Raw genomic sequence first — 14,503 nt, forward strand, 5'->3', positions numbered from 1 at the left:
GAAGAAGATAAAAAGTGTATGGGTTGCTAACAACGATATTCGCTCTGAGTCTGTAAGTTTAAGGCAAGGGTTGTAGTAGGAGGTAGAGGCTCCGCAGCTGTGTGCACGGAGGCCTGGTAGAGTTCGCAGCTGTGTGCGCGGACCCCTGTAGCTGTGTGCGCAGGATAAGAAGTGGATTGTAATTGACAAAGGCATTAATAAAGATAAGTTGATTGTAGAGGATCAAGTATCTATTTCTATATTCTGGTTTATATATCTGTTCATGATTTATGATTACGCGCATGTCTGTTTATGTTAAATGGTAACTGAAAGTACTATGCCTTTGTAAGTTAACACAAGATCTATAATAATATTAAGCACAGAAAAGGGTAAATTGCATTCGCGCTTGTCTAAGGTAGTTGCTCTGAAAAGACAGCTGCGCGGAAGTAACGCAACTCGTAGGATCGATCCGCGCACCCCCAGACCACATCAAGACATCCCTAGGGTGCGGAAATTTGGTTCCAGCACCCTCCCATACTACCTCGGGTGAGACCTCAGTCCGCGCTTCATGGATTGTTGCCGAAAGGGTCAGTAGTTTCGGGATTTGTTTGGCTAAATATTTCTGAACCTCGGTCAGGCCCTAATAAGCCAACAAATGGTTCTGTTGCTGGGAACCAGGATCTGCCTAAGGGATGTCTGATGTCGGAACACTGGAACCCTACGAAGAAAGAAATTGAAGATTGGTTGGATCACAAATTGCACGAGTTCGTAATACAGGAAAACAAAACTCCGTAGATATCCGAGAAGAGGTGGTTGGATTGCTTCATATATACAGAAATCCACGAGGTCTTCTTCGCGACCTTCTCTTTAGAACTATACGATTGGATCGCGAGGCTAGCAGATAGCCAGGGAAGGTGTAAGCTTGATCAACCAATAGTGTAGACTCCAGAGTTGGTGCACAGGCTAGAGCAATCTAAAGATAAGATCGCGATTCGCGCGGGCCGTAGATCATTGGATGGATTGGATATTAGGAGGGTTTATCACTGAATTTGTGATAGACACGACTGTCAGCTACAGCGAAGCAGAAAGACGTTTTCTCAAAGGACCGCGAGGTAAGTACATCAAGTCTTTGAATACCTGGATTAAGATGCTGTTATGTGAAAAACGGGTGATGCACATACATTAATGAGCGGAACAACGTGGAGCAGAAGGGTCTACAAAGGGATTGAAGGGTTAGGAAACAGTCCTTTAATTTCACCGCCGTGAGCAAGTGAGGAAGAGCGCGCTTGGGTTTCTCCGAGGAGTGCAGTCAGTTTGATCGGGCAACGCATTCCACAGTTATCATCTCCGCTAACACCACCACTCCCATCACCTTCTTCACCTCCAACTTCGCCCACATCGCCTCCACCAAACCAGCAGTTTAGCATGGCGAGCGCGATCAAGTTGCTTGTATTCAGAGGAGTAGGAAACGAAGACCCAAATCAGTTTTGGTTCGTAGTAAGAGCAGTGTGGGAAGTGCACGGGGTTACGGATGATAACATTAAGAAGGCCACATTGGTAAGTGCGCTGCAGGATCACGCGCTGACTTGGTATATCAAGCACTCGAATGATCATCCGAATGCTGGAATAGCAGAAATTCAGATTGCATTGAACAGAGAATTTAGCCGACCAAAATCAGAGACGCAGTCGATCATCGGATTCAAGGAGATCGCGATGCTTCCAGGTGAAACCCCCTGGGATCTAGATCAAAGGCTGAAAAGTACGATCTGCGAGGCTAATATGACACTAACGGATGCGCAGCACCGCACGTGGTTTGTGGCGTCTTTGACACCACACCTGAGGACGACACTGTCACAACAGAAGCTCTCAACCCAGGCAGAGGCATTGGAAATGGCAATGAGGTTGCACGAAACACTGATACAAGATTCGGGGTTGGGAGTCCAACAAATCCACGCGCAACTACAAAACCTATGCTTAGAGATGCAGAGTTTGAAGCAAGATAGGGCGCCCCGGCCAGAGGCGCGCGAAGAAGTGTGGTGTATAAAATGTAAAGGCCAGGGTCACCATAATTATCACTGTCCTGTATTGGCGAACTATTTGGTGGGAGGGAGACCGATACCGTTGAGATCGGAGGCACAAGCAGGGCTGAGTGTGCCCACCGCACTCTGGTGCGTGATTTGTCAAGTGGAGGGAAAGCACGCGACGGACAGCTGTCACCTGTTGTAGAAGTATACCCAGACTCCACAACAACTGTACTGTAATTTCTGTAGGTTAGTGGGTCACGATGAGCGGACATGTCGGAGCTATGAGCTAATGATGGATAGGACCCCAACTTATTGAATGCAGACAGAAATGCGAGGCTTCGATCTAGCTGCAGCAATCGTGCGGGGGGGATTTCAAGGACGAGGAGGAATGGGACCAGGACAAGGGCGTGGATAGTTAATCTGCTACAACTGCGGAGGACCCGGGCACTACTTGAGCGACTGTACGAATCCGACTAGAATTTGTTGTTCGTATTGTTATCAGTTTGACCATGAAGCAGTAGATTGTCCGACGTTGATCGCACAGATGCGCGAGAAAGGGGTACTATAGCCTACTCCAACTCAAAATATCCAAATGATGAGGTCGGAACCACGCGAAGAAGACCCCAACGTGAATATGGTGCTTAGAAGTGGCGCGACTATAGGGGAAGATAAGGGAAAGCAACCCGAGGACGATACATGGGTTTGCAAGGCCCCTACAAAGGAATCTGAACTTGACTCGGAACGCGCAAAGGAAACGGTTATGGAAGCTAAGAAGAGCTTCAAGGAGGCCTCTACTTTAGGTAGTAAGGATCAACCAGAACCAGGAATGGATCCGTCTATGCTTACTACCTTTTTAGAGACATGCATGAAGCTGCTACGAGACAATAAGGCAGTTAAAGGACTCCAAGAGCTGATCACTAGGTGTGCAGGATTAGGGGAACCGCGCGTAGTTCGAAAGATGGGGAAGCATACTTTGTGTACTGGGAGGGAAATGCGGCTGACGACGCAAATTGGCAAATATGAGATGGATCAGGTAGTCCTCGACCTGGGTTCGGATGCGAACGTGTTACCAAAACAGACTTGGGAGCGAATGGGTCGGCCCGTGTTACAGTGGTCTCCTATTCAATTACGGATGGCGAACCAACAAAAGATCGTGCCCATGGGAAGACTGCAAGGGGTAACCATGGATATTGAAGGTGCAAGCACGCAAACAGACTTTGAGGTAATAGAGATTGTGGATGACAGTAACCCTTACCCTGCGTTATTAGGGATAGATTGGGCTACGGATATGAATGGAGTCATCAACCTGAAGAAGCAAAAAATGACTTTCAAGAAAAAGTCTCTACGCGTAGTAGTTCCGCTGGATCCAGCTGAAGGAGTGCGCTACACTGAACCTGTGTGCGAAGATGACAGCGACGATGAGCTGGACTGCATTTACCAGATAACAGCGCAAGACCAGGATAGGGTAAACTTGACTGAAGATGGGAGAATCTCATGGGAGCGTGACAGTTCCTGTACTTCGGATTCTGACGAAGAAATAGAACATTGGCAGAACCGGTTGCATGAAGTATCAACGCTAAATTGCAACATGATGATTAGATCACTGCGGTACGTGACGACCGAAGCCAGGGAACTGCCAACATATGATGGGGACAAAGGTGGGGATGAACTCTTAGATGAAATTGGAAGGTCAGTACCAAAACAGCAACGGTACGATGTGATGGATTGGGCATTGTGCGTGGCGCCCACACAAGGGTGGCAGAAGCACCAGAAGAATATTGGGAGCTGGCGTGAACGTAGAAGAAGGATGCACTTGCGGTTTCAAAATCCCCAGCATCAAACACGGGTCGGGCAGCCAGGGCAAAGCAGTTTGCACGCCCACTTGTGTCGATGGGTGCAGTCGCGTGCTGGGCAGGCACAACCCAGGCTAAGGATAAAAAATAAGGACCTGATGCGGCAACAGAAAGAGCGACACACACCGCAAATACCCCACGACGGAGCATTCACAAGGCTATGCGGGATCGTGAAGAGAGTTTACCAGGTGGGACGATCGGATTGGGACCTGCGCGTCCCGGTGGTTCGATGGGTTGATAAGACCATAAGCAAAAAATGGAGCGCGGAAATGATTTCAATGACGACAAGAAGAGAGGAAATCAAGAGGGTAGAGAAGAATCCTTGGACTACGGCTCCCGCAGTAGGGACAGGACGCGAGGACCTGGTTAAAGGAATTAGGCAGTTGCAAGAAAACCTTCGGCGCGGAAGCATGAAACTTCGTGAACTTGATGATGAGTGGGCATGGCTGAGGAAGAGAAGTATGACATTGGATGAAGAAATCCACAAACTGGAAACCAAAGTCGCACAAGCGGGCCGCGAGAAACTGAGTATGAGGAGACCGAGTCCAGCCAGCCCTACTACTGTGTTAGAAGAAATTGTGACCCTACTATCATGGCTGCAACCACACCTTACTAAACAAGGGAAGGTACCATACAAAGAGGGACGTGACGCAAAGGCATGTGGAAGGTGCCCGCAGCCCGGGCTAGCAGGAAAAGCGAAGCCTCGCACCAGGGGTGCGACCACCTGACTATTTGTAGAAGGCACAGTCTCAGCGCTCCAGGTAGTTGAAAGAAGGCGCAGGACTATAAACAAGGCTGCAAGAAATTTGCGCAGAAAGGGGGTTCCTCGTAAAACCCGTTTGTCACAAGGCTCACAGTCGCGATTAAGGGGATGCGTTGCCGCGCGGATAGGCTGGGGGGTGACTGTTGATGACACTGTTCATGACAAGAAGGCTAATTTAATGTAGAAAGGAGCAGGTGGCAGACCATTAAGACATGAATTACGAGATAGATTCGGGAAAATTTGCCGCCAAGCAGGTACTAAGGACTAAAAAATGGAGGGAATGGCTGTATTCAAATCCGAATGTTACTATAAAATTCCATGGGGTAGCTTTCAATCAGCTCTAGGGTTTTTGAGAATTGAGGTAGTACAGAGTAGTGAGCCCCAAGCTACCTTGCCACCCGTGAATACGCGACTAACCGAATCCAGTATCAACACAATGTCGAGAACTAGAGTGTGAATTTTGGGAGGTAACCAAGAACCCCGGGTGACCCAGGAGTAAGCCCAGAGAGACAACATGTGCACCAGGCCCCAATAAGCCAACACTAAGGTTGAAAGTCCTATGTGATAAATCTATGACCTCATTGGAGTGAGGTGAGGCAAAGTGCGGATTTATTGGTGAATATTGCCTCGTTGACGAAATTTCTGTATAATGTAGTGTGAAAATAAGACTCTATTAAAGTTTTTGAGAGTGCATTTCACCTAAAATTACCAATTTGGAATGACAATTACCCATGAAGTTGAAGAAACCTTGTGTGTTCCTATGTCTTTATTAAAATTGATATTATTAAGATACAAAAATACTATTATTGCCCACAAATGACCAAAAAAATTGGTCAATGGACTCAAAAGTACCTCAATATTGATAAGTAGTGGAAGTGCAAAAGTGACTCCTAGAAGTTAAAAGAAAGGAAGCAACATTATAACAATGATAAGAACAAAACTAAGTAACTATATCCATCAATACATTGTAAGAGTGACCATTCTTCATAGTCACAGTTAAAGTAGGAACCAAAGCAAAAGAGAAAGAAGCAGAAAGAGACCTGGAGACGCACATAGGGTGAAGATACGACTGTAGCAGAGGAAGAAACACTAGACTCTAGGTCTATCATAGAGATAGGGCCTATGTGTTGCAAGAGGATGTCCTTGGGAGAATATTTGAAGATGAGAGGCCCTAGCTTGGTAATCATGGGAAGAATTTGAGATCTGTTCGATGAAAATCTCTTTATACATGAGGTTGTTGGGAACAATCTAGTGATAGAGGATTGTTTGAGAGGAATGGCTCAGTTGACTTGAGCATGATGCAAGTGTGCACTTTGCAATGGTCTTATAGTGTGGTGTCACTAAGCTGATGCCAAATCTGTTTAGTGATTTGATGCAGTTAATAATCGAATTAATATGTTGAGTTTCTTTATTGTATTAGAGTGTGATGGAGAGTTGGGGCACTATTTTGGTTGGATATTAGATTTCCTAACATGGTATCAAAGCTAGTGAGAGCATTTTGGGCCTTCAGTGGTCGCCTATTTCGAGAATTTTTTTGCAGTTGATGGATTGCCTCATTGTTTGCCCAACTACACTCAATGCCTTTGGTCATTTAGTCTTACGATCCTATTTGGTTGATTGAGCATTTATTCCCACTAGTTATGGGTTGAGATTGACCACAACATAATATTGTAGGACATGATTTGTAAGTGGTGCTGTGTACATTAGATTGCGATATAAGAGCATTTCATTTTTAGGTGCTACATATCTAATGAGATCTAAGGGATAATCAATCTCTGTAGCAAGATTAGTTAGGTCCCATGATATCTCATTTTCCTTTCAAGGTTAGAGATGTTTGATTCTATATATGTGGGAGTTGATCCCCCTTAGACAACATATGCCACATTCCACATGTGGCCCAATCTTACCATGTTGATCATCTATTTTCGAAGCCTATCTTAGAGATTGAAATAGTTCAATGTCAACAGATATCCTAGTTAGAAATGCAGGGGACATTAGATTGGTGAGATACATCTTCTTGCTACCTTGAGAGGCGGTTATGAACAAAGTTTGTACTTTGCAATATTCTTCATAAATCTATATATATATTGAATAGCATATAAAAGAATTGATGTGAGATGATGATTGATTACAATGACGACTTGCTTATATACCTAGGCAGGTGCCCTTTTAGGAACGACCATGCCCTTAGAGACATGCCTTTTCATAACTAATCACTAGTTAATTAATCATTAATTATGATTATTATTGTTTACTTTAATTTTATTATATATATATATTTTATTGATAACATTGCCTTTCCTCTTCAGAAAGCTTTGTCCTCAAAGCTTATTGCTAGCAAGGCATATCATCTGTTCTTTTTCTTTGTAATCTATTCACATCTTATGGAATTCTTCGATTTGTCATCTTCGTTTATACATGATGATAGGATCCTCTAAGTGATAAACAAAATTGTCGCACTGAGAAGGGGTTTGACCATCCTAAATCAATCTTCTGTAGAATCTATCGGTTACTGGAAACTTGTGATGAATTGTTATCACCGAACTGAATTGTGCAAACTTCACTATTTTTGGAACATAAGTTTGTTGTTTATGTTCTGAGTGATATAGATACATAGATTGATTGAGATGTCTATTCTTGTGATTCAGATGTAGATAAGGAATTCTTTTGGTTTGTCCTTCCCTTATCATGTGTGTGGCAATATTCTGATTTACTTTAGGGACTGATGTGGTTGAGTTAGTTACAAAATCCTCACTTGGAATTTTTATCGTCTAAACTACAACATCTAAGTATGTTTTCATCAACTTGGACTATTACATCTGAAGTCTCTGATACTTCTCTTTGAATAAGTTGTTCTAACTTGTCTTTCAGTGACTTCTTATCACAATTTAAGCTTATTTATTTGTGAAAGAAGGTTTTGATTATGATTCTTTAGTCGTGAAAGGTTTTCTTCTTCTAAATTGTTGACTTTATTCTTAGTATCCTTATCTTTTAAACTTTTGATTTGTTCTAATAACCTTTTATTCAGGGCATTTAAGCGCATATTTTCTTCTTCCTTCTTTGATAGATTCTCATCGATTTTTTTCGAGACATTCCTTTTCTTGTTCTAATTTTTGATTTGTAGCCTTGGCCTTCTTGATCCTTGTACATAATTTTTGACTATGGAACCTTAGACACAAAAGATCTCCATTCTTTCCCATTGACGCTTCGTAACACTGAGCTTCAAAATCCTTTTATTTCTTTTTTGATGCCTCATTTTTTTGCTGAAGTTCTACAAGCTCTTATTTTAATATTTTAATTTGTGTATGTGGATTACCTTGATATTCTTCCAAAGTAAACAATTTCTTACATGTTGGACAAAATATTGTGCGATTTTAAAAAATCGATGAATACTCATATTCTGTTTGACAAAACAGACATTTGGTCCAAAACGTAGAATTATGTATGAAATCCATAGCTCCTTCATTTATCTTCGAATTAGACTACATTTTGCTCGACCTTAGGGTTTTATGGTAACTGGTAACCCTTTCTAATTAATATTATTGTTTTCTTTTTTATAAACCTTGAGAACTTAATTTATCCTTCAAACCTTAGTATTGAATCCTTAACAATTTCACCTTTATAACTGTTACCTTTGTATATTCCTTTTATAAAATATTCAAGTGAAAATATACTCTCTTTTTCTTTTTTCAAGTACCTTCAATTTTTTTTTTTTCTAAGTATAGTTGAATATAGCAACTTATTGTGTGTATATATATATATATATATATTTTTTTTTTTTTTAAAGCTTTGAATACCTTTTCATATAAACTTTGGAATTATAATAATTTATTTCTTTTCTATTTTTCCCGAATAACCTTGTTAAACTCTTTTGAATTAACCTTCCTCCAAAAGGGAATTAGAATGTTTAGGATGAGTAGGCATGACATTACAGGTTGGTAATTAAAATAAGAGTACGGATTGTACAACTTTATGGAGAAATTTGTATTGTATGGACAGTGACTCAACGCTGTACTAATGATCACAATTTTTAACTACATGGTCAAATCTACGATTTCAATTGTGCAATTGCTGATGAGTGGTACATTTTTGATTATATAGCTATCTATCTATATATATATATCTATATATATATATATATATATATATATATATATATATATATATATATATATAACACAAGACTATCATAGAACCAAATTTGACTATGTTAATAGTTCTTATTTTCAATGAACGGATGCATACGGCTATCCAAAAGGTGCGAGGCTGCTGGTGTCTATACGGATAGTACTGTGCAGCATACTAATGCAGTGTTAATTTAGTTGTATTGAAGCATAGGAATAAGTGTGATGTGTAGGTTTATGCTTGCTGACCGTATGGATGGTGATAAAAATTAAGTCTGATTGGTAGCGGATGGCACAGAACAGTGGCCAGCGAATAGTTTGAAGACTGTTGCAGAGAGTGATGATAGGGCAGCGGGGTATGGGTGATGGAGGGAGCTGTGGTGGCTGTCACCGCTGGCTGTGTACGGCTGTCACTTTTTTTTGGGTACTGTGTTTTTCTGTATTGTATATATATATATATATATATATATAGATATTATTTTTTGCCTATATTTTTTTCTCTAATATATTGACTTTTTTGTTGATATTTGATTTTTTTCTTTTTAATTCTATATATATATATATATATATCTCCTCTTTTATATTTTTTAGTGATGGCCAAAGGCCTTTTTTAAAAAATTATTCCTTTGTGGCCAAAGAATTGAATGATGACACTGGTGAAATGGAGAAACTCCAAAACTATGTGGCAAAACGCTTCAATTGCAATGACAATGAAGTTGACAGAGACTTCAATGGTCAAAGGCCGGATCAGACTGACTCTGTGCCATAGTTGAGCTGCCAGCCTGCCAGAGGATCAAACAACTCTGATACCAATGTTACGAACAAAGTTCGTACTCTGCAATTTTCTTCAGAATACTTGGTACTCGAAGACATCCATTGAGGATAAAAATATGTATTGAATAGTATATAAAAGAATTGATGTGAGATGATGATTGATTACAATGAGGGCCTGCTTATAAAAATATACACCTAGGCAGGTGCCCTTTCAAGAATGGCCATGTCCTTAGAGATATGCATTTTCATAACTATTCAGTAGTTAATTAATCATTAATTATGATTATTGTTGTTTACATCAATTTTATTATTTTTATATATATTTTATTCATAACAGAGACATTCCATCTGTTCATGACCATAGAAACATATCTGCACCAAGTTTGTTACAGTGCAAAGATGCCTGCTGCACCTTATCTGGTGGTCATTTGCCCATCACTTGAATTCTCTCTTCAGCCTCGAATGTTAGAACTTCAGCTGGTGCCTGGGCTGATCCCTGGCTTACCTAATCAAGCCCAAGCAAATTTGAGAATTTCCCAGAAGACATTATTGGACCCTGCATTAGCTCACTCAGAGTTATGGATGGGAACTGAGATATTCTTTCTTTGCCTCTACCTTCTTGGTTTACTCACTCCCACTTAGTGAACTTATCTCATTTCATCTACCAACCTGTTATTTTAATCTTTTTGAAAAGAATGGCCAAAATCTTACAAGATCCTGACATTGGTTCTGTAGTCAATATGAGACTTCCTTCACAAATTGGATGTACTTTTCTTGATGCCTGTTCTCCAGAGAGTTTTTCTGAATGTTTTATCATCATTAACAATTTGTACATAGACAAATTGTGAAATTTCACTAATTTGCCTGTTACATGTTCATACTGTTCTGCATAATTCAAATGAAGTATGTCGAAAAGCACTAGACATGCTGTAGGTTATTCCTTGTTTGTCATATCACATCCTTGCATCTTTTGAATCATGATGTATGTTTTATCTAGTTCAATCTTTTATTATCAGATCTATTTGATATTTTGCAGCCGATGTACAGCTGTTGCTTGGGTGCCTGATGAGGATGGTGTTTTTGTTGCTGCACATGCAGATGGGAATTTATACATTTATGATAAAGTAAGTTTCTTGTTAGCTGACATGCAATTTTTTGTTATCATTCCTAACTAGACTGTAAATAGTTGTCTTCAAGTAAAATGGATGTAATTTCTGTTGTTTAATGATTTCTTATCAGAACAAAGATGGAAGTGGTGATTCATCTTTCCCAATTATCAAGGACCTGACTCAGTACAATGTTGCTCATGCACGGTCTAGTAAGGTATACCGTTTCTCTTTTAAGATATAACGTTTTTCTTGCATTCTCAGTACAATTCCATAATTTTCTCGTGTAAGGATTTGCTACTGTGTGATGATAATAAACATCAAACAATATCCTAACATTTCATATTACTTGAGGCTTTTGGTACTTCAAAGAATGCTAATTTTTTAGGAAGATTGCATGCATTTGTAGAAAAGTGTTTAGGGAAGCTCCTTTTCGTTGGGTAAGAGGAAAGTACTAAATTTCATATTCCTCCCCACAGTAATTTGCAATGCGTGACTTTCGTGAAATCCATTATATTCTAAAATGATTCTTTGGAGTTAAAACCCCGAAACTTTCCATGGTGTCTAATACTTGATGCTTAAAATATATTCAGAAGAATACAGCTGTAAAGCACCATCCAAATAAGCATGCATGATGGATTTATTCCCACATGCATTGCAGCTACTTTGTTCTGCTTTTTGCACGTTGGCCAACCGTTGCAGATGCAGAGTAAGCTTGGCCAATGTTGGTTTCTTTGCTTATGAAAGATAAATTTTCCATATGGAGCTAAAATGACACTTCCAGTGATCTAATTGTTGTAAGAGGGAGTGACGAGAGTAAAAAAATAATATTATGGGTATCTTTTAGCAGGGACTTGATTGGGGTGGTATAATTTGGATATTTATTGTGGATTGAGCTGTATTTGGAGTAATATTCATGGCAATTAAAGGAATACTTGTCTGAATGTGAATAGAGCTGCATCCACACACATGGCCTTGAGTGATATTAGGGTGTGCAGGAGGTAAGAAGTTGAGTGGATTATATCCTCTGTTTGTTATATAAATATATTTTTGGTTCAAATTCCACCTGTTGATTGACATATTGATTGTTTGATTGTGATGAATTTCCATGAACAGAGGGTGCATAATTTAGGTGTCACTATAGTTTCTAATAAGTTTTTGGCATTCAATAAGATTGATCATGGTCAGGGAAAGGCAATTATAAATTTTCTACATATAGTGCTGCCCTTGAAAAAGTATTGTTTGTGACAAGTATCATATTCTAAACTCTACTATGGTAATTTTCTTGGACTTAGTCATGAGTCTGGTTTACATTTGAGCATGTAGGTTTCCACAGATAGCCATAATTGTGGTAATTTTTTTTGAAATTTAACTGTGTATGATGAGTGGAGTGTCCATTCGAAACATTGGGACTTTTCAAACACATGCGCAGTTAAGTTCCAGAAAAATGTACCACAATTCTGGTTTACATTGTCAAATTGCATAGTTAGTTGTTAATTGACATTGCTCTGGTGGTCATTTGCAGAGCAACCCGATTGCAAGATGGCATATATGCCAAGGGTCTGTCAATAGTATTTCATTCTCCATTGATGGAGGTTTTTTAGCAACAGTTGGACGGGATGGTATTACTTTGATCCAACAACTTCGTATTGACTCTTATAATTGCACGAAGTTATGCATGGACATTGTGAATTAAACTCTCAAGTTCTGAAGGATAATAATTTTGTTTTATTGCAGGCTATTTGAGAATATTTGACTTTTCAAAAGAGCAATTGATATTTGGTGGTAAAAGCTATTATGGTGCACTACTATGCTGTGCCTGGAGGTAAAATTCTTGTGTTTAATATACATCTGTTTCCCAAGTCCTTGGTTATAGCTTTTTGACTCTGAAATATTATGAATTTAGATATCAAAATAGTCCAAATCTAGAAGGAAGACTCCTCACCAAAGATAATCGATGTGCTTTAATATGTGGGGATTTTGAGTTCTTTCTTGTTTGCCATAATGGCTTTTTGTTGAGATAAATTCTTGGTATTGAGTAATGACTATAATTTCTACAATATTTTGTAGTTGTGGGAAGTTGTGTTTAGCTGATGTCATTTATAGCAAATCTTTCGTATGACAAGGGAGTGACTGATATGTTGCATCTTTTAACTCATCTATTTCTGTCAAGTTGTAACATGAGACTAAGGTTAAAACTTTAGAATAAGATAACAAGATGGTTAATTTATTACTTGACATTGTTAAATCTTCCAACCCCAGAACTTGACAAATTATTTCCTTGTGATTCCTTGCTTCTGAAATTTAATACAGCTCACTGAATAAAATGCACATGCTGGGATTTTTAACTGGTAAATAAAATAATTAGCAGAAGCAAATGATACCAATTTCACACATGCACACAAAATATTTCTGCCCTTCCAATCTGCTGTTCTTTAAAATAAATTATAATATCATAATAATCAAGGGTCCCATTCCAGGGAAAATGGCCAATAGAACATAGATGCAAGCGGCAACAAAAATTCCGATTTTTATTGAGCACCTGTATGCTCTGTACAGCTCACCAGAATTCTCCGGGTCAACCCTCTGGACTTGCTGCTCTCTTGAGCTGCTGCATGAACCCTGCTCAGCACCTGTACGACTGTATGGGTGTGCTGTACAGCTGCACTCTTGGCCTGCTGCACGAACCCTGCGCAGCACCTATATGACTATTCGGTCGTGCTGTATGGCTGTGCTCGGGGTGCTGCACGAACCTTAGGCAGCACCTATGTGGCTGTACGAATGCACTCTCACTCTGTTACACAAACTTTGCATGACACTTGTATGGAAGTACTCTTGTCTTGCACTTTGTCACTCTGTACGACTTGCCAGGTGGCTGAATCCTTTTATTGAAGTTTTCTCTCGTTTACACTGTCCTCCTTTAGACTTGATCTCTGGATGAAACTACTTTATCATGCTTGCCGAGTTCTTCTTGAATCACTGTTCATCATGACTCAATCTCACAATGTCTCATGTATGTCTTCCTCCTTTACTTAGCTTTGCTTTTATAAGCTTGAGTTGTTGATCGAATTCACAATGCTAATCTCCAAAATGATGTTGATTTTTTGTAGCATTGGGAGGTATTCGCGCATGACTAAAGGGTCTTCAAGTTGGCTCTATATGAATTTTTTATTTATTGAGACAAGTTGGTCCAAAAAGAAGTCAAGTTGGCCAACCAGTGAAGGGATGTGTCCCTTGGGTTGTTACACCCTAGTTGACAAGTATAAATAGATGATGTGATCTCTCATTTGATCACCAAGCAAGAGCAAGTCTTTCTCTCACCTTCGTCATCATTCTTATCTCTCTTGGACAGTTGCACGTGTGAGGAAGAAGGATGAATTGATCTCACTACTTTGACTAGTGTTGACCGGACTGTTTGAGTGATTTTGAATGGGCGTTGACTGAGGATGTTTGACCACAAGAAGGCTGCATGTGCAAATTGTTGACTATAGGCTGAAACTTGACTAGAGTTGACTTTTGACTGGTTTTGATGAGTATTGACTAACTATTGTATTTGACCAGGTTTGACTGGTATTTTGACTTGTATATTGTCACATATTTCTAGACAAATTGTTGATTTGTAAACCTTGTAGAAGAATAATTTCTTCTCATTTCTATTGTGCATGGTTGTCTTTCTATGATCTTTATTGTTTCCGGTGCATTTGCTGTTAAGCTTTTCAGAGTGTAATTATTCAATGATAGTAGTGGCATAAAATACTGTGTGAAAAATCATTAGGAAGTGATTATTTGGCAGAAAATTGTATTCTACTGCACTTGCCATAGAATTTCAACATGGGATCAAAGCTTTGTTGAAAGATCAACCATTGAAGTCAGCGTATTT

General features: G+C 39.6%; 1 protein-coding gene across 1 annotated transcript in view; it reads left to right on the forward strand.

The window, feature by feature from the left end:
* LOC149233411 (uncharacterized) overlaps positions 1 to 14,503 on the forward strand; it is a 196,239-nt gene that overhangs the window by 68,812 nt on the left and 112,924 nt on the right. The window contains exons 5-8 of the mRNA XM_089379747.1: positions 10,554 to 10,641; positions 10,757 to 10,840; positions 12,149 to 12,245; positions 12,361 to 12,448. Of these exons, the coding sequence (XP_089235873.1) occupies positions 10,554 to 10,641; positions 10,757 to 10,840; positions 12,149 to 12,245; positions 12,361 to 12,448 (357 nt within the window). The remainder of the gene's footprint in view (positions 1 to 10,553; positions 10,642 to 10,756; positions 10,841 to 12,148; positions 12,246 to 12,360; positions 12,449 to 14,503) is intronic.

The sequence above is a fragment of the Pinus tabuliformis genome, chromosome J (genome assembly GCF_031772625.1).
Source record: "Pinus tabuliformis cultivar Carrire ecotype Pingquan chromosome J, CPIR1, whole genome shotgun sequence".
NCBI lineage: Eukaryota > Viridiplantae > Streptophyta > Pinopsida > Pinales > Pinaceae > Pinus > Pinus tabuliformis.